The sequence below is a fragment of the Canis lupus genome, chromosome 13 (assembly GCF_048164855.1).
Source record: "Canis lupus baileyi chromosome 13, mCanLup2.hap1, whole genome shotgun sequence".
Lineage (NCBI taxonomy): Eukaryota > Metazoa > Chordata > Mammalia > Carnivora > Canidae > Canis > Canis lupus.
In genome coordinates, this window is record NC_132850.1 from 15082575 (window position 1) to 15100120 (window position 17546).

Sequence of the window (17546 nt, forward strand, 5' to 3'; positions counted from 1 at the left end):
AGTTGAGTGTCTGCCTTTGGTTTAGGGCATGATCCCAGGATCCGGATAGAGTCTTGCATAGGGCTCCCGTCCCGCATCGGGCTTCCTGCTTGGAGCCTGCTTCTCCCTCTGCCTGTGTCTCTGCCTCTCTCTCTGTGTGTCTCTCATGAATAAATAAATAAAATATTTTTTAAAACTTTATTAAAAACATAATTTTGAAAAAAAATAATTTTGGACTGACATAGAAGTTGCAAAAATGATAATTCCCATTTGCCCCGCCCCCGTGTCCCCCAGTGACAACATCTTATGTAACCACACTAAGGATCACAACCAGGAAATTGATGTTAGTATAATGCTATTAAAACTACAGACTTTAGGGGCGCCTGGGTGGTGGGTAGTAGGTTAAGGGGCTGACTTGGTTTTGCCTCAGGTTATGATCTCAGGGTCCTGAGATTGAGACCCGCATCTGGCTCCCTGCTCAGCTCGGAATCTGCTTGAGATTCTCTCCCTCTGCCTCGCCCTTCCCTCAAATAAAATAAATTAAATCTTAACAAAAAAACAAAAAAACTACAGACTTTATTTCGATTTTATCAGTTTTTTTATGCACTTATTTTTCTTTTCTTCTTTTGTATATAGTTCTATGGGATTTTACAGCACATATAGGTTTATGAACCCATGATCAAGACACGGGCCTGTAACCCAGAGGAAGTCCCTTGCGCTATGTCTTTAGAGTCACATTCTCCTCCCCAACTCTTAACTCCTAGCAGCCACTGATCTGCTGTCCATCACGAGTAGGGTTGGATAGAACTTCCTGTGCAGGCTTTGCGGTGGGCTCTATGGAAGGCTGAGCCTAAGACACTGGTGAACTCCCCACCCCCCCCTTTACTATTACCTCCCCTGGGAACTAACCGGGAACTAACCCCAGTGGTTGGACAGTGTGCACCTAGGGGAGGGGGCTATGTCTATCAGATCCATGTTGGGGGGCAGGGCAGAGGGCTATGAAATTGTCCCAAGGCCCATATGCACACGCTATGCCTCCCACTCCAAGGGTGGGTGGGGAGCCCGGCCAGCCTGTGTGGTTGGACAGCTCTGATGGATATCTGCCCCCTGCCTTCCAGGACCACAGGGACAAGTGCAACCTCTCTTCTACATAAAACCCTGCTGGAGGCTTGACGGCAGCACCCCCCAAAAGACTGGCTACAGCTTTCTGCAGTTTACAAGGACTATCACCTTTTCAACCTTGGCTTCCTCTGTCACATTCCCTTGAGCCTTGTCTTCCTCAAGCTAAAGGAAGTCTAAGCTCAATTCCTCTTACTGCCATGACGTATCCCTCACTTTTTTTTCCTCACTGTGCCAGGATGAAAGACTCAGGCTTAGAGATCTTGCCTTCTGGGCAGGGAGGGGCAGAAGCTGAAATAGAAACTTTTTCTTGGAAGAATGAGGGGACTGTGGGTGCCATCAGGCTACAGGAGCTGCCGGATACCTGGTGGGGTGATACAGGGGACTGTAGTTCAGTCTGGGAGGAGTATAGAAATGAAGGCAGCTTTCCTGGCATAGGAGAGGCTGGGGAGTCCCCAGGGAGAGGTCACTCTGTATCAGTAGAGTAACTGGGTGCAGGCCTTTGGGGGCAGGAGCAGAGGGTTGGTCCTAAAAAGGCATTTGGAATGGTGTGGCTGAAACCATTTTGTGGTACAAATGGGGAAAGTAGACTTTCCCAGATACACACAGCAGGATGGTGCCCAGGTCTAGACACAACCCAGCGGCCACTTGGAGCTCTCATAGAGGAGTCCTGTGCCCAGGCTGTGTGATGGAAGAGAGTGCATCCTCCACTAGATCCTTGGTGACTCCTGCCAAGCTTCAAAAACAGGGCCTTAGTTGAACCACTTATACTCAGGACACAGTGGCAGGGACCAGTGCCTGTCCTGTAGGGTTACAGCATGCCATCAGAGAGGGCAGCTAATGTGTTGTATAGCCAGGACCTTGTTCTCCAAGGTCTGGGTTTTTTTTTTTTTTTTTTAATTCATGAGACACAGAGAGAGAGAGGGGCAGAGACCTAGGCAGAGGGAGAAGCAGGTTCCCAGCGAGGAGCTTATGCGGCACTTGATCCCAGGACCCGGGGATCACGACCTGAGCAGAAGGCAGACGCTCAACCACTGAGCCACCCAGGAGTCCCAAGGTCTGGGTCTTAGTCCCAGCAGAGCCTTCTGGAAGGACAGTCTCTCTTGCCTAAACTGAGAGCCATGCAGGTGTTTGAGGGATTTGGGTCATCTCTGGCTTCCTCCGCCCTTCCATCTGCCTCCCATCCCACCTGCCAGCCTATCAGCTTGTATTGAGGCAGACACCAGGGAGCAATGTGGATAAGCTGGGAACTTCTGAAATACCTTCAGAATGGATCATTTATATCTCCCACAACAGAAGGTCCTGTGCTTTTCACTCTTCACCAGGCAAGCTCCTGCCCATCCTATAAAACCCAGCTCAGAGGGACAGCAAATAACCATGTTCAAAGCCACAGGGGGAGTCACGTCACATTCCACAGAATCTTACAGACCATGATCTCTGACCACAATGCAATATAATTAGAAGTCAACAAGAAGAATATAAGCCTCCCATAGGCTGAGACACTAAAACCATAGTTGTAAATCATCCATGAGTTAAAGAGGAAATGACAATGAAATTTCGAAATATTTAGAACTGAAATGATAAGGAAAGCATAAGCAGTTTCCATTTCCTTTATGAAGTCACAGTCTCTGGGCCCACGTGCCAAGCATTTACCTTCTGTTGCCCGTCCAGCTACACTCTGCATCCTCCCTCCAGCCGTAGGGGAATGCCCACATCTATGGGCTGCACAGAGGTTCCTTTGTCCAGGGCTTCCGTGGGATTTGCCCCCCAGTCCTTGGCACCATGATTGCTCTGAGCTGGCTGTGCTTGGCAAGCGTAGGCTGCAGCTCCTGTCAGTAGCCCCCTCCTCATAGCCCCCACTTTCACCACCCTGTCCCAGCACCCCCTCAGTCAGGCTGACAGCTTCCGCCCAGGGTAGCTAGAAAAGGGCTGCTCTTGCTAGCCCTTGGTGATATGCCACCACTGTGGTCGCCCTGCACCCTGACTACACCTGTAAACGATGCTTTCTTTAAACTCTCCGCAAAAAAAAAAAATAATAAAAATAAAAATAAAAAAATAAACTCTCCGCAGAGTGCCCAGTCTGAGTTTCCACGAACTTCCTGTGGATAACCCCACTCTTTCGAAGCGCTGGCCAGCAGTCCAGAACAGTGTTCTCACCGCTGGATGACGGAGCTCCGACCTTGCGTTCTCCCTCTGTGCGTTGTCCCTACTGCTGACTTGTCAGCACCTGAGGTCAGTAGCTGGGCGTGCTTCATCACCTGATCTTCTGCCCTCAGCGCCCAGACAGGGTATTGATTAAGTCAGCAATATGATTGTCTTATAGGGGATTTGGGGCAGAGTGAAGATTCAGACATCAAGAAGAAAGAGAACTTTAGACTTTAGACCGTGACAAATATAGGTGCTTAACAGAAGATTGAATCCTCAGTTCTGAGCTGGGATTCTTAAGGATTCAGTCTGTTCTCAGGCCATCAAGCGAACAGAAGATCCAGACACAAGGGGAGCCGGGTGGGGCATCAGGGCCACGGTAGATGCCTACCTCCGGGGGGGGGGCGGGGGGGCGCTCGCCTCCCGCCCCCTCCGCCGGGACTGCGGGAGCCCATCTCGCTCCTCCCACCCTAGACGGCCTCCAGCCTTCCCTCCCACCCCCGGGCGGAGTCAGCCACCGGGTCTCCGGGCCTGGGGGCCACAGCACCTTGAGTACTGGTTTGGGACACCTGTCTGCCCTCAGGGGAGGAACCTAAGTTGGAAAGTAGAGAGAGAGCAGACCAGGTCTTAAAGGTTTGGCTTTGGTTGGAAGGAAGGAGGTAAAAAAGATCTTCCAAACTGGGCAGAGCTGGAACAAAGGCCTGGCGGGGGGAACGGGGTGACTTGGGGAGAGGGGTGAGGAGAGTCCGCGCAGCCTGGGTGGTCGGGAGGCGGAAGGGTCACCTGGCCTCCTTCAGGGCCTGTCCTTTCCGGGCTGGGTGAGGGACCCCGCCCGCGCGCCCCAGCGCAGGTGGGCATCGAGTGCGTCCTGGTGCCAGGCACCACGCCAGGAGCTGGGGGCTCGGGTGGAGGGCAGCCCCGATCCCTGGCGGAGCTCGGGGCCGGGGGCGGGGACCCACCGGCGGCCCCCGGTGCGCTCCACGCGGCGCGGCTCCGCGCCCACTTTACAGCCCGGGAAGCCGAGGCCGGAGCGCGGCGGGGTCGGCGGGGTCGGCGGGGTCGGGGGGGCCGGCGGCTCGGGGCCTCGTCCGCAGGGAAGCTGCCGGACGCCGCCGACTTCCCGGAAAGGCGGGCGCGCGAGCGCTGGGAGGGGTCCCCTTGCCCCGCCCCCCCGGGCCTCGGCGCCGCGGGGGCGGGGCCGGCGGCGCCGCGGGGGCGGAGGGGACCGCGGCCCCGCGGCCGAGAGAACCGGCCCGGCCCGAGGACCCGGAGGAGGCGGCGGCCCCGCGGCCGGAGGAGGAGCGAGCGGCCCCGGGGTGAGCGCCCGCGCCCCGTCGGCCCGGCCTCGCCGCCACGCTCAGAGCGGCCCCAAGGCGGGCGGGCGGGCGGCGGCGCGCGGTCGGGGTCCGAGCACGTCGGGGGGGCGGGGGGTGCAGGAGGGACGGGGGGTGCAGGGGGGCGGGGGGTGCAGGGGGCGGGGGGGCGGAGGCGTGACTCGGAGCGGAAGCGGGCCTGCGCCTCCGGGTCCTAGAGCCGCCGGCCGTCCGCTGGGCGAGTGGGGCGGGGGCCCGGCGCGGCCGGGGCGGGGGGGGGGATCCCCACGTCCACCTTCCTCCTGGCTCTCGGCCCTCGGGGCGCCCGCACCCCCCGCGGGGACGCTGCGGCCTGGTTCCCAGGGGGGCCGGCCCGCGGAGTGGCAGGTGTGGCCCTGGAACGGGCCGGGCCGCCAGTGGTCCTGGCTTGGGAAGCCGGTTGCCTACCGAGGGAGTGAGGCATCCGGGGCACTTAGGGGCAAGAGCCCCCCGGAGTCCGGGCCCCAGCGCTAAGGGGCCCAAGTGGCCGTAGTTCAGGGAGAGAAGGAAAGCCAGTAAGGACACGGGAGTGGAAAGTGAAGAGACAAGGGGCATGCCACTTGTGTAGAGTCCCCCTTCCCCTTCCCCTTCCTGATGTCTAGCTCACTGGTCTGGACATTCAAGGTGCTGGGGGGGTGGGGTGGGGGAGGTTCAGCATGTTGGGGGAACAGGAATGGGGTGGGTCTAATTGATGGGAATCTTGCTTCCCCTCTCCCTCTGCTTCCCTCTTTCCCCCTTACCTCCCCCAGACCAGTGACCACCCAGCACAAGAAAATAGTCCTTTCCTCTTAGTGATGGGCTGAACCCACCTTCTCCCAGTTCCCAGTTCTGCCATTGGAGATCCCCTGCCAGTAACTTGCTTTGTGAACGGTGGCTGCTCAGAAAGAGGGCCTCAGTTTCCCCATCTGTGCAAGAAGTGGGTTGGTCAGTTGATTTCTCAGGGCTCTTACAACTCTGCAGTTCTTGATTCCAAGCTTTACTTAAAGCCTGAGCATCAACCATATGCCAGTCCCTGACCTGGGCTGGAGGGGAGGACAACAGTAGCCAAAAGAGCACCTTTCACCCAAAGAAAAAGACATCTGGGTTCAGTGGAGGGGGCTGTGGGAGGAGATGCCACTCAACCTGACCTTGCAGAGTCAGACAGAGAGACCAGTGTAAGAAAACACACAGAGGCAAGAGGGTGGGGACAGGCTGGGGGATCAAGTAGCAGCCCCCTGTAGTTGGTGGAGGGAAGTGGGCAGGGAAGATAGGCTGAGGTGATCCAGGTGGGGGTCTGTTGGTAAGTGTCAGTAGAGGGTGCTGTGCAAAGTAGGACAACCAGGACCCCCCCTCTCGCAGTGGGAGTGATTTTGGAAGCATTCAACCCAAGCAGAATTTGGAATACAGGTGCCATGTGAAGTGTGGAGATCTGTTCTGGAGTCAGGGAACTCAGCGTCCACACTAGGGACTTCTTTGGGTAGAAGTCGAGGATCAAGGAATGGATGACATGACTTTCTACATCTTTGAGGGATTTTTTTCAAGAGTACAAGATCCTGCTAGGCGACCTGCCCCTACTTGCCAAACACCTGTCATTCACTTAACCATCCCCATCCTGGCCTGCTTGTTGTGAGTACAAGGAAGAATTCTTGTTCCAGACTCTTCTACCAGCCTGGCTTGTTGCCTGACATGTCACCTTCCTCCAACTATCACCTTGTTCCTGTCCTTCTCCCCCCCGCCGCCCCACCATCCTCCCTGAGCATTATTAGAGACTCTAGAAAGTTCAGTGCTCCAGTGCTCCAGTGTCAGCTCTGAGGTTAAGGCAAGGCTTCGTGGCTGTATTCAGCCTCAGTCTAGGGCTAGAGTCAGGACTCAAATGATCAGGGTCAAGGCCAGGTCAGAGGTCAGCTTGGAACCACAGCTCAGTGTTTCGCCTACACTCAGCCTTAGCCCTAAATTCTGGTCTCAGCAGGTACCTGGGGCCACCTTTCCCAAGGGCTCACACACCCATAGGGCAGGTGAGATGACTACCACGTGAGTCCCAGAAACCTGGCCTCTATCTATGGGCCAGACTCATGCCTGTTAACAGTGGTCACCAGCCATGGTGGAGATGAAACTAGAATCCAGGACTCCTGCTTCCAAGCCTGGGGCTCTGACTGTTGTTCCAAAGTCTGCTCTGACTCTGAGATGCCTCCATTTAAGAGGCAAAGCAAATTTGTCTGAATTCTAATAGGCCCAGCTGGGTAGATCTCATTGTATTTTTCCCACCTCCTGGTGCCAGGCACGTAGTAGGTACTCAGAACATGTACCATCAGGTGCAGGAGGAGAGGCCAGTGGTTTGTTCTGGTTTGGGGCTGGAGGAGGCTGGCTTGGTGGGGAAGGATCTCTAGCCACTGTCAGAGGAAGTGGCACCTATCTGGACCTGCCACCTCCCCCTCTCCTCCAGCGCCTGCAGCCCCACTCAGAGGCCACCCAGCTGGCCATATCAGGGCCCTTTCCTCTTTTGGGGTAATAAAAGGAAAGTACATTTTTGGTAGAAAAGTCCCTCCTGCTCCCTGGGAATCCCCGGTGGCCGGATGGACTACGGGATATCCCATAGGAAGCTGAAGGCGGAGCCTTGCCACTGCCCCGACCCCCAGCACAATGCAGCCAGGCTCTCCCACGCTGCACCAGCTGGCCCATGGGGTGCCCCTGAGGTCATTTCATCCAGGCCCCTGCCTCTTGGTGGGCCTGCAGGAAGCTCCCGCCACCTCTCTAATGGTCAACAAGAAGACAGATGAGCACCTGTTTGGAGCCCAGGCCCAGATCTCTGTGAGATGCAGTGAGAGGGGAAAGGAAACAAAATGAGATGGGAGGGATCCCTGGGTGGCGCAGCGGTTTAGCGCCTGCCTTTGGCCCAGGGCGCGATCCTGGAGACCCGGGATCGAATCCCACATCGGGCTCCCGGTGCATGGAGCCTGCTTCTCCCTCTGCCTATGTCTCTGCCTCTCTCTCTCTCTGTGTGACTACCATAAATAAATAAAAAAAAAAAAAATTAAAAGAAAAATGAGATGGGAGGGCTGTGTCCGCTTGGCAGAGGGAGGCAGGGGGCGCCTGGAGGCAGGGCAGGGGCCTGGCGCTAGGGGGTCCGGAGGATCTAGACTCCGGGCAAAGGCCGCAGAGGCTGGCCCAAAGCTGAGGGTGCGAGGGAAGTGATGTGTTGGGCAGTCAAAGCCGTTTGGTGAGGACCTGACCACCACGCTCTCTCTGTGCCCTTGGCCCTGGCAGGGCATCCACAGGTCCTGCCCCTGGACACCTGGCCCTCGGCCCAGCCGGGCCATGGCGCTGTGCCTGAAGCAGGTGTTCGCCAAGGACAAGACGTTCCGGCCTCGGAAGCGCTTCGAGCCAGGCACACAGCGCTTTGAGCTATATAAGAAGGCGCAGGCCTCGCTCAAGTCGGGCCTGGACCTGCGCAGCGTGGTGAGGCTGCCGCCGGGGGAGAGCATCGACGACTGGATCGCGGTGCACGTGGTGGACTTCTTCAATCGCATCAATCTCATCTACGGCACGATGGCCGAGCGCTGCAGCGAAACCAGCTGCCCAGTCATGGCCGGGGGGCCCCGCTACGAGTACCGCTGGCAGGACGAGCGCCAGTACCGGCGGCCCGCCAAGCTGTCGGCACCACGCTACATGGCCCTGCTCATGGACTGGATCGAGGGCCTCATCAACGACGAGGACGTCTTTCCCACTCGCGTTGGTGAGTGCCACCTGGCCAGCCGGGGAGGGAGGGAGCCACCAGAACCCATTCCACAGATGACACATTTAGTTTAACATAGTGATTCTGTAAGGGGTTGGGGTTGGGGTTGGAGGGGGGGCATGGGTTTCATCCCCATTTTGTAGAAGAGGAAACTGAGGCTCGGAGGGTAAGTGTCTGCTCAAGATCAGGCATCTTGAGCTGGGACTGCCTGCCTCTCAACTTGGGATTCTTCTTATCTGAAGCTTAAATGTGCCTCCAGGAGCCACCCTGGCAAGACCACTATGATTCTTGGAACCTTCTTGAAGAGATGCCTCTAGGTCCTCCTAGCCTGTCACCTTTCCTGGGTTGACTGACTTGCAGCCCCCTGTTACCTCTGACTCGGCTCCAGGAAAGGGAAGGGGGTGGGGATTGGGAGGGCCAGATTGTATCTCAACCTCAGAGGGTTCTGAGGGCAGAATTTTTCCTTGTCAGGCCCAAGCCGTGGGGCCTTCTCTTATCTCAGCTGGGCAGTCCAGCGAGGGTGGCAAGAGATGATGAGTAAAGCACACTGGCTTCCCCACCCAAGGGCAGCAAGAGGGGGCGTGGGCCCAGGCGCTGAGCATGACACTGTATTCATCATGGCATCCCTACCCCCACCCCTACACCCCTCCCCCTTCCCCGCCCAGCCTCCTCTTCCTCCGGGTTAAGGCTATGGGAATCAGAGACGGGTGGGGCAGAGTGGGCAAGCCTAGAGGGGAGAAGTCTGAATACTGAGAGAGGCTGGGCAATGACTCACAATTCAGTGCTCACAGCCCCTCCCCATCTAGGGGTCTGCCATTTCCTGCACTATCATGCCCAGCAGTGGACACCTGCATTTCCCTGAGGCCAACAGAGGGACAGTGCATTGAATCAGAGATTCGGAACTGCAGTGTGGGTCTGTTGGGGTCCAGGGCCGCAAGTCTAGATGAGCAGGACAAGTCTGAGGAGCCTGGGCTGGGCGTGGAAGGGCTCACAGAGAGGCAGGGCTCAGCCCTATCTGAGAGCCGTGAGGACCCATATGGAGCAGGGTGCACCAGTGTGGGCCTGTGTCTGGGCTCTTACTACCTTCTAGTCTTAACCTCCAGGCCTGGGAGACCCCAGGTGTCTGCCTTAATCCTGGGGATGGCTCTGCCACAGCAGAGAGGAAGGCATAGTCACCAAGATCTCTACCCTGAGCGCGGGGCACTGTGCAGAAACTATGCCTTTTTCACAGATGCTGGAGCTTCCCTTGGGCAGGAGCTGTGGTGTTATCTCTGCGGGTTGCTGCAGTGCAGGGCCAACAGCATTTGAATTGGCCTCCAGTCTGTACTAATTAATAGCATGGCCTTGGGCAAGTGGCGTTGCCATCATACACTTCTACTTTATCATCATATCTGGAAGGGCTATCCCATATCATATGAGGCAAAAGATGCAGAGGATCCAGCATAGAGCCCGGCTCAAACTTGGAAGGTTCTTTGTATTACTGTGTAGTTGAAGGGATGAGAGGGACCTGAACTAGTTCTCGAGGAGATTGTAATTCTCAGGATTAGGGATCTGGGGCCTGCTGTGTGAGTGTATGAAGAGGAAGGAGTTGGGATGGGGCTGGAGGAAGAGGCTGGGGTCAGATCATGGAAAGGCTTTGGGCAGCCACCATGCTGTAAAGTTAGAACTTAATCCTGAAGACCTGTGTTTTTTAAAATGGACTGTAGATGTTGATAAACTCACCTTAGAACTATATCCAAGATGTCATGGGGCAGCACCTGCAGATGCACATATTTCTGCAGAGAATTTGGGCAAAACTTCCATCAAAGTTGAAGAAGGGTTGGTCAGTGACCCCAACATGGTTGCAGAGTCCTGCTCTGGGTGATGGGAAAATGTGGGAGATGATTTGTATTTCAGCAGGGGAGGAGAGGCATAGTGAGATCTGTGCTTTGTTTAAAAGGGAAGCAAGGAGGGGTGCCTGGGTGGCTCACTCAGTTAGATGGTTGCCTTTGGCTCAGGTCATGATCTCAGGGTCTTGGGATCAAAGCCCACATTAGGCTCCCTGTTCAGCAGGGAGTCCGCTTCTCCCTCTCCCTCTGCTGTTCCCCTTGCTTGTTCTCTCTCTCTCTCGTAAATAAGTAAATAAAATCTTTAAACAAACAAAAGAGGGAAGTGGGAAGAAAGCAGACCTTGGTCTCCCTGTCTGCTGCGGGGCAGTGGCCATCCTGGGTGAAGGCTGCCTGTGGCGGGGAGGGCAGGGTTGGGCAGCGTTTCACCGCCAGGATGCTGATCCCCTCACTGCTGCCCATCCTCGCCCCCTAGGAGTTCCCTTCCCCAAGAACTTCCAGCAGGTCTGCACCAAGATCCTGACCCGCCTCTTCCGGGTCTTTGTCCATGTCTACATCCACCACTTCGACAGCATCCTCGGCATGGGGGCCGAAGCACACGTCAACACCTGCTACAAGCACTTCTACTACTTCATCCGCGAGTTCAGCCTGGTGGACCAGCGGGAGCTGGAACCACTGGTGAGGCCAGGCCCCTGCTGCCCTCCCCTCCTGGGGCTGACCTCAGGGCTTCCGGATCCGAAGGCTGACTACTTGCAGAAAATCCAATACCCAAATGGCTAAATTAGGGGAAGGCAATTCATTTAACAGTGGATTCTTTAATAGAGAATTCATTCAAGTCTCAGTTTAGAGACTCAGATCTACAGCTTGGAGTTGGGGTGGGCAGGGGGCTGGGTGGGAAGACGCCAGGTTTAGGCAGAGCAACAGCCAGACCCTGTGGTTTGGGAAGGGGCTGCCTGGTAGGCTGAGCTCTGAGTGACCCCTTGCTACCTTATGTCTCTGCAGAGGGAGATGACAGAGCGTATCTGTCACTGAGCCCAAGCCTGGAGTCGCTGCCTGTCAGATGGACCATCTGAACACAGAGTCACTGGGAGGGGACCCTCAGGAGTCTGGTGGTAGAGGACCCTGAAGTCCCTGGGACCCCTCCACACACACAGAGCCCCTGGACTTGTGGTTCTCTGGCATCTGCCCACATGCCCCCTGACCGCTTATGGATGGAGAAGGGGAGAGAGAAAGGTGGGCAAACAGAAGGAAAGAAGGAGCTACATCTCCACGTGATGTCCAAGGGTGCGATAGGCTAGGGTTCTGCTTCAGGACTTACCCCTTCCGTGGTGGTTCCCACGCCTATGTGGGGAATGTGGATGTGGCTGAGTTAGCAAGAAACATACAAGAGCGGAAGCAAGGTGTGTGTGAATAAGTGCAGATGACTCTCTGTGAGTGTGTGATTCTCACTGTGGGGTGTGTGTGTAAGAGCTGGCTGCTGTACCCTCCCTGGCACATAGTAGGCCCTCCCTATGTGTTAGGTCAGTGGTTGAATGAAAGGAAGGAAGTAGGGATTGGGACCACCAGACCATGACCACTGTAGGAGTGACGACAGGTCAGTGCCCCCACTCAGTGTGTCTGACCACTTGTGTAAGTGCACAAAATATGATGTAGATGTAGCTCTGTATTTGAACTTTCAGGCTACCATCTTCCATAAGCATGAGTTCTGGGGAGCAAAGGAACATAAGAAGGGAGTCTTGCCCTGAGCACCTAAATCCTTGGCCCCCCACAGACAGAGATTCTGATTTGCTCACCCGGAGATGCCCAGGAGCTGTCATTTCACTCATCCTTCTGCCTCCAGGAAAGTTTGATTATAGACAGCCTCCTGAGCGCTGGGGACTATCCCTTATGTCCACATAGGTCCTCTGGTCCCTAAAGTGGGAATCATACACTCCAGTCTAGCTCCCAGAATCTATAGACTTGGCTCTCAGGATCTGAAGCCCAGCACAAGATAATCCTCCAACCCAAGGAGCTAGTGAACTTGAATTCAGAAACCCCAGAGAATTGTCTCCCATCCCAGGGCAGTGAAGACGTATTGCTAGTGAATGGACTCTTCCAAGCTTGGAAAGCCCCCATTGTGCAAGGACCTGCCTCCTGCCCAGCCATCCCCGAGACATTCCAGCTGGTTGGATAGCTGTCCACAGAGAACCTGGGATGTTCGTTCGACACTTCATTACCCCACACTGCCACGTCCAGCCCTGTGCCCAGACCCACAGGTGGGGAAACTGAGGCAGGGGATGGAGAGCCAGGATGGAGAGCCAGAAAGGGCCTGAGGATCCCTGAGGATGATTCAGTCTTAGAGATAAATCTGTGTACATAGGAGGAAGCCGAAGCTCACACAGCAAGGCTTTTGTGGAGCTGGAGTAGAAACCAGGAGTCCTGACTCCCACCCCAGAGCATGTGGATTGCTGCATAGGGATATGAGCTGCATGGGGAAAAAGGGTTTGACAGCCCCTCCCTAGGGCACAACTGTTCCTGCCTTGAGCAAGGATTTCTCATGAATGCCACAGTGCCCCGCAGCCCCTTGGGTCTTCTGGAGCTGTATGCTGAGCCAAGCCTCCAAAATTATGCCCCTCTCCGTGGCCCTGCAGCTGGCTGATCTCTGAAGAAGCAGATGGGGCTCCTGGGGCCTGCCAGCTGGACCCGGGACCGCTGCCTCTGGAGAAGTTCCCAAGGGAAACACTGACCCAGCAGCTTTGCCAGAGGCTCTGGGGTGTGGTGGGGTCCAGGGGTCAGAGATTCCCTCAGGTTCCCTGTGGTTCTAGGCTGCGGCCAGTGCTCACTGGGGAGGGGGTGGGAGACGGGAAATCTATTTTTGTGAAACAGAGGGAAGAGTTTATTATTGTTATTTTTGGTTAAATAAAGGAGGCAAACTAAAGCGACATTGGTGGGAAGCTGTGGTCTGGGTGCCACATGGCTCCTTGGCAAGCTATGGAGGGAACTGGGCCAGAATGGAGAAGGGAGGGCTTTTTGTCCTGAGATCCCAGGCCATGTGGAGGGCTGACTGGTGTGGTTATGTCTGGTCTAGCTCTCCAGGGTGGAGACACCAAAGTTTTCCCAGGGCTCTGGGAATTCTGGACCAAGAATTTCTGGCCTAGTCTAGGACCCCCAGAGTAAGGAGGGCTGGCCCTTGCCTTCGGGAATTCAGTGTCTTGGGAGTCTTGTTTCAGTTCAGGTTCTCTGGCATGGCTATGCTCACCTCACCCTTTTAGTCCGGGTGGTTTATTGGAGCTAATGGGCCAAGGCACAGAGCAAAAATACAGTCCTAACCCTAATCATAGAAAAGGAAGCCCTTCTCAAGAAAAGGCTGTTTGTTGGCTGCTGGCTAGAGCTCAGAGTGGGGGTGGCAAGACATGGGGCTGACCTCTGAGCTTATTCCTCAGGAGACAGTTGAGCCTGTAGCTAAGGACTTGCTGTCATTCCACTGTCCCTTACCTACCAGCTGCCCAGACGAGTCAGCAAAGGGCCACCTAGAGCTCTTTCCTCTCCCTGTGAAGGAGACAGCCCGGCTCTGTTCAGTGGCCCTCCTGGGAGGCAGAGGCCTGGAGTCCAGTCCCAGCCCGGTCCCTGAGGTATGATGGTGGGCCTCTTTCCCCTCTAGACCTTGATTTCCCAGTCTGTTTCATGACCAGGTGTGGGACTGGTCAGTAAGACTGACTTATCTCTGAGCTCCTTTATTACTCACAGTCTGTGGATCATTCACAATCATAAGAGTAATAGCTAATACTAAGTGCCGGGCACAGTTCTAAATGCATGACATGTAATAGCTTACCAAAACAAGTCTGTCTTTGGCTAGCTGCCTGGCTCCCTTCCTGGTGCCCAGTATCCCTGCTTTCACTGCTGTACCATCTGGAAGGCCCTCCACTCTGCTGCTCCTTCTTTGGGCTCACCAGAGGAGGCCCAGCCCAGCATTCTAAAACGTGCCTCTGCTTGCACACCTCCTGTGACAGGTCACCCACTACCTCCTCAATGACTGGACAGCTCAGACTCAAAGTTCAGTGTCTGGGCTCGTAATTCTTTTGGAAAACACCATGGCAGAGAAGGTAAATTTATCTCAGGACTGTGTGGCCATGGCCCGCATTTATCATGGGAATGTCTGAATACATCAGGAAGACATCACAAAACTGCTTTGAGGACCTCCGAGAGGGATGCTCAGAGAAGACTGGACAGAGGTAGGGGAAAAGGAGGATGCAGACCAGAGAGCTGGTGCCTCAGCAAGCCAGAGGAAAGCAGGGAGCATTTCCCCCACCACACAGGGTGGGACTCAGCAGAAGAGGGTCTTGTGAGAGGCAATGTGTTAGGGGTAGAGGGGCAGCTTGGTTGGGCAGCCACTGCAGAAGGCTTTGTTTTCCTGACTGTTCAAGATCCATAAAAATATTTAGAGCAAGGAATGAGGAGGAACCAAGGCACTCTCCCCATTTTGGGTCAGAGGCACGAGACGTTGGCCCTGGTGAACGCCGTAGCTTCTTCTGTGATGTTTCCTGCTGCCATGCCCTCTCTCCCACCCCTGGGAGCTGTTTGTAGTGCGTAGGGAAGGGAGCCACAGTGTGGCTGGAGGTCCACTTGACTAGGGAGCTCTCCTGGAGCCCTTCCTTCTCAGAGCCCTTCAGAGCCTTCACCTAGTATTAACTGAACTTGGTCACCATGAACATAGAGACATAGCAATTTTGAAAAACTGGACTGAAACAAAGGCCTGAGAGATCAGGACCAGCTGGCTAGTGAGATATTCAGGGAAGAGAGAGAGGAACAGGCCGGCATGGCCACTGAGGACATGAAGCTTGAGGAGCCTAGAAAGTGATGGGTGGGAGAGGTCAGGATATACAGGGGCCTTCAGGCTGGACTGCGGGATTCTGTGACTCAACACAGAAGCTTGGGAGAAGGCTCCCTGTCCAGCCTTCACTCAGACTGAGAAATGTAGCAAATCCCTGATTGTTCTCTCCTGTTGCAAACCTCCTTCCATCATGCAGATGCAAAGACTGGGCCCAGAAGGGGAAAGGAACAAACCTTTATCAGGATGGTGGGATGGAAGTCTCAAGAGGCTTTTAACTAGCAGTGCTGACCACCCCCACACGACAGTCCTGAGACAGGGAAGGGAGATTTTACTTCCATTTCAATAAGGAGGAAACACACTCAAGAGTCAGGACCTGAATTAAACCCAAGTCAGCACTCGCATTCCCTCATTACACTTGCAGCCTGGGGAGGGCTGGGGGCTGGTTGAAATAGTAATGTGAATGCAGTTAAAATATTAATTTTCTCCAAGATATGAACTTTTAAGTGTTTTATTTTGAACTACTGGGGGTAACGCTCTACTCAAGGAAACCCTTTACAGTGAAATGCTAGGTACACAAACGTCTGAAAGTTTCTTTTTTTTTTTTAAGACTTTATTTATTCTTTTTTTTTTAATTTTTTTTTATTTATTTATGATAGAGAGAGAGAGAGAGAGGCAGAGACACAGGCAGAGGGAGAAGCAGGCTCCATGTACCGGGAGCCCGACGTGGGATTCGATCCCGGGTCCCCAGGATCGCGCCCCGGGCCAAAGGCAGGCGCCAAACCGCTGCGCCACCCAGGGATCCCGAGACTTTATTTATTCATGAGACACAGAGAGAGGCAGAGACACAGGCAGAGGGAGAAGCAGGCTCCACGCAGGGAGCCTGATGCGGGACTCGATCCAGGATCACGCCCTGGGCTGAAGGCGGCGCTAAACCGCTGAGCCACCCGGGCTGCCCCAAACGTCTGAAAATTTACAGAATTAGCCCTCGTTTTAGGGAAGACTGGCAGCATTTCCCCACGTGCAAAAGGCACTTTAAAAATCCCATCCTAGCTCAGGAAGCTCCTGCCGCTGCTAGGCCGCCTCCCGCCTGGCGCTTCCCCGACTTCCCGACCTTCACTTTGAAAACGCAACCAGCTCGGAGCCCGCCCGACTCAGCCAGCCCACCCCGCCCCGGCGACCTCCCCCGCCCCGGCGACCTCCCCGCCCGGCTCCCGCGCGTCTCCCCAGTTTACTTGGCCCGCCCCGCCCCGCCCCGCCCCGCCCCGCCCCGCCCCGCCCCGCCCCGGGGCGTAGCCACCAGGGCGCACGCGCGGCCCCGCCCCCTCCGGCCGGGCCCGCCCCTCGGCTCTAGTACCGCCTCTTCCGCGTTCTCGGAGCGACCTGCAGGTGGGTGCGCGCGACCCGTGCCGCCGCTGAGGTAAAGGCGACGTGGCGAGGTATCCCTCCTAGCGACCCGGGGCGGGGAGGGGGGTGCTGTGAACGAGTCGGTGTGCCCGGGACGGGGCGGGTCAGGGCCTTCGGAGCGGCCCGCGGTCACGATCCGATGGTGCTGCGGAGGGACGGCCGACGGGAGGGCCTCCTGAGGGCTCTCGTCAGGGACCGGGTCTGTGACCTGCGGGGTTGCGTCTGCGGCAAAGCTCAGGACGCGGCGCGTGTCGCCGGCCCGGGCGCAGCCGGTGTCTGGGGTTAGGATGAGTCTGCGACAGGTGCCCGGGTCGGAGCTCAGTCACTGGCCCACCTGAAACTCCGTCCCCACCAGGCTGTTTGGCTCAGAATCCCAACAGCGCGAATCGATTTTCACGTGCGGAGTTTATCATCCGTGTGCGCGACCTTGTCTTAAAGTCAGCTGTGGTCATCTGAGCGCCCTGCCCATGTGGGGGGCGCTGGACAGTGAGAGGAGGCCAGGCGTGTTCTCTTCTTTTTTTTTTTTTTTAAGATTTAATTAATTAATTAACTTATTCATGAGAGACACAGAGAGAGGCAGACACAGGCAGAGGGAGAAGCAGGCTCCACGCGGGGAGCCCGACGCAGGACTCGATCCAGGATCACGCCCGGGCAGAAGGTGGCGAGGCCTGTTCTCTTCTTAGGGAGTCTCCTGAACACCTGTCAGATGGTCAGTGGCAGGTCAAAGCCCAGCGCAGGTGACATGAATGAAATGTTGGACGTGCTTGACGTTGGGCTCCGTAGTCCTAGGTTCCTTTTTTTTTTTTTTTATAAATTTATTTTTTATTGGTGTTCAGTTTGCCAACATATAGAATAACACCCAGTGCTCATCCCGTCAAGTGCCCACCTCAGTGCGGGTCACCCAGTCACCCCCACCCCCGCCCACCTCCCCTTCAACCACCCCTACTTCGTGTCTCCCCCCTGCCACTTCCTAGCCGTGTGTCCTTGAGTCACTTCCCCTCTCAGAGCTTTGGCTTGTCTTGTATAAAAGGGGTGTCGTAAGGTCGTTGTGAAGGTTGACGAGGATGACGTGTGTCACCTAGTATGGCACCTATTCTAGCAATAGGTCATTTGGGATGGGAGCACTTCAGAGAGGCCCTTGGGGAAGAATTGAGCTGACCCGAGTCTTGAAGCGCCTGTGGACTTTGTAGGTGGAACTG

At 55.7% G+C, this 17546-nt stretch overlaps 2 protein-coding genes across 15 annotated transcripts in view; both read left to right on the forward strand.

The window, feature by feature from the left end:
* Positions 1 to 3309: 3309 nt before the first annotated feature.
* MOB3C (MOB kinase activator 3C) lies at positions 3310 to 13054 on the forward strand. Of its 6 annotated transcripts, none has more exons than XM_072772277.1 (4): positions 3310 to 3330; positions 7839 to 8307; positions 10609 to 10811; positions 11136 to 13054. In XM_072772277.1, the coding sequence occupies exons 2-4, from the start codon at positions 7890 to 7892 to the stop codon at positions 11163 to 11165; spliced, it is 651 nt and encodes a 216-aa protein (XP_072628378.1). In that variant the 5' UTR covers positions 3310 to 3330; positions 7839 to 7889; the 3' UTR covers positions 11166 to 13054. The 6 variants fall into 6 exon arrangements, with proteins under 6 accessions (XP_072628378.1, XP_072628380.1, XP_072628382.1 ...); XM_072772279.1 differs by lacking the exon at positions 3310 to 3330 and adding an exon at positions 3736 to 3902; XM_072772281.1 differs by lacking the exon at positions 3310 to 3330 and adding an exon at positions 3745 to 3876.
* Positions 13055 to 16221: 3167 nt separating this feature from the next.
* The window catches only part of MKNK1 (MAPK interacting serine/threonine kinase 1), a 41255-nt gene continuing 39930 nt past the window's right edge, over positions 16222 to 17546 (forward strand). For 3 of the 9 annotated variants that reach the window (XM_072772283.1, XM_072772287.1, XM_072772289.1), the window contains exon 1: positions 16222 to 16329. The gene's annotated coding sequence lies outside the window, so the exon portion shown is untranslated. Of the gene's footprint in view, positions 16380 to 16951; positions 17085 to 17546 lie in introns of those variants that run through there. The other 6 variants (XM_072772282.1, XM_072772288.1, XM_072772290.1 and 3 more) reach the window with 3 other exon arrangements.

What these genes read in the sequence shown, in the direction of transcription:
- MOB3C (XM_072772276.1), top strand. Translation starts at nt 7,215, where the DNA reads ATGCAGCCAGGCTCTCCCACGCTGCACCAGCTGGCCCATGGGGTGCCC. An exon ending in GAGCCCAGGCCCAGATCTCT is followed by an intron (nt 7,383 to 7,838) that starts GTGAGATGCAGT and finishes TGGCCCTGGCAG; the next exon opens with GGCATCCACAGGTCCTGCCC. An exon ending in CGTCTTTCCCACTCGCGTTG is followed by an intron (nt 8,308 to 10,608) that starts GTGAGTGCCACC and finishes CTCGCCCCCTAG; the next exon opens with GAGTTCCCTTCCCCAAGAAC.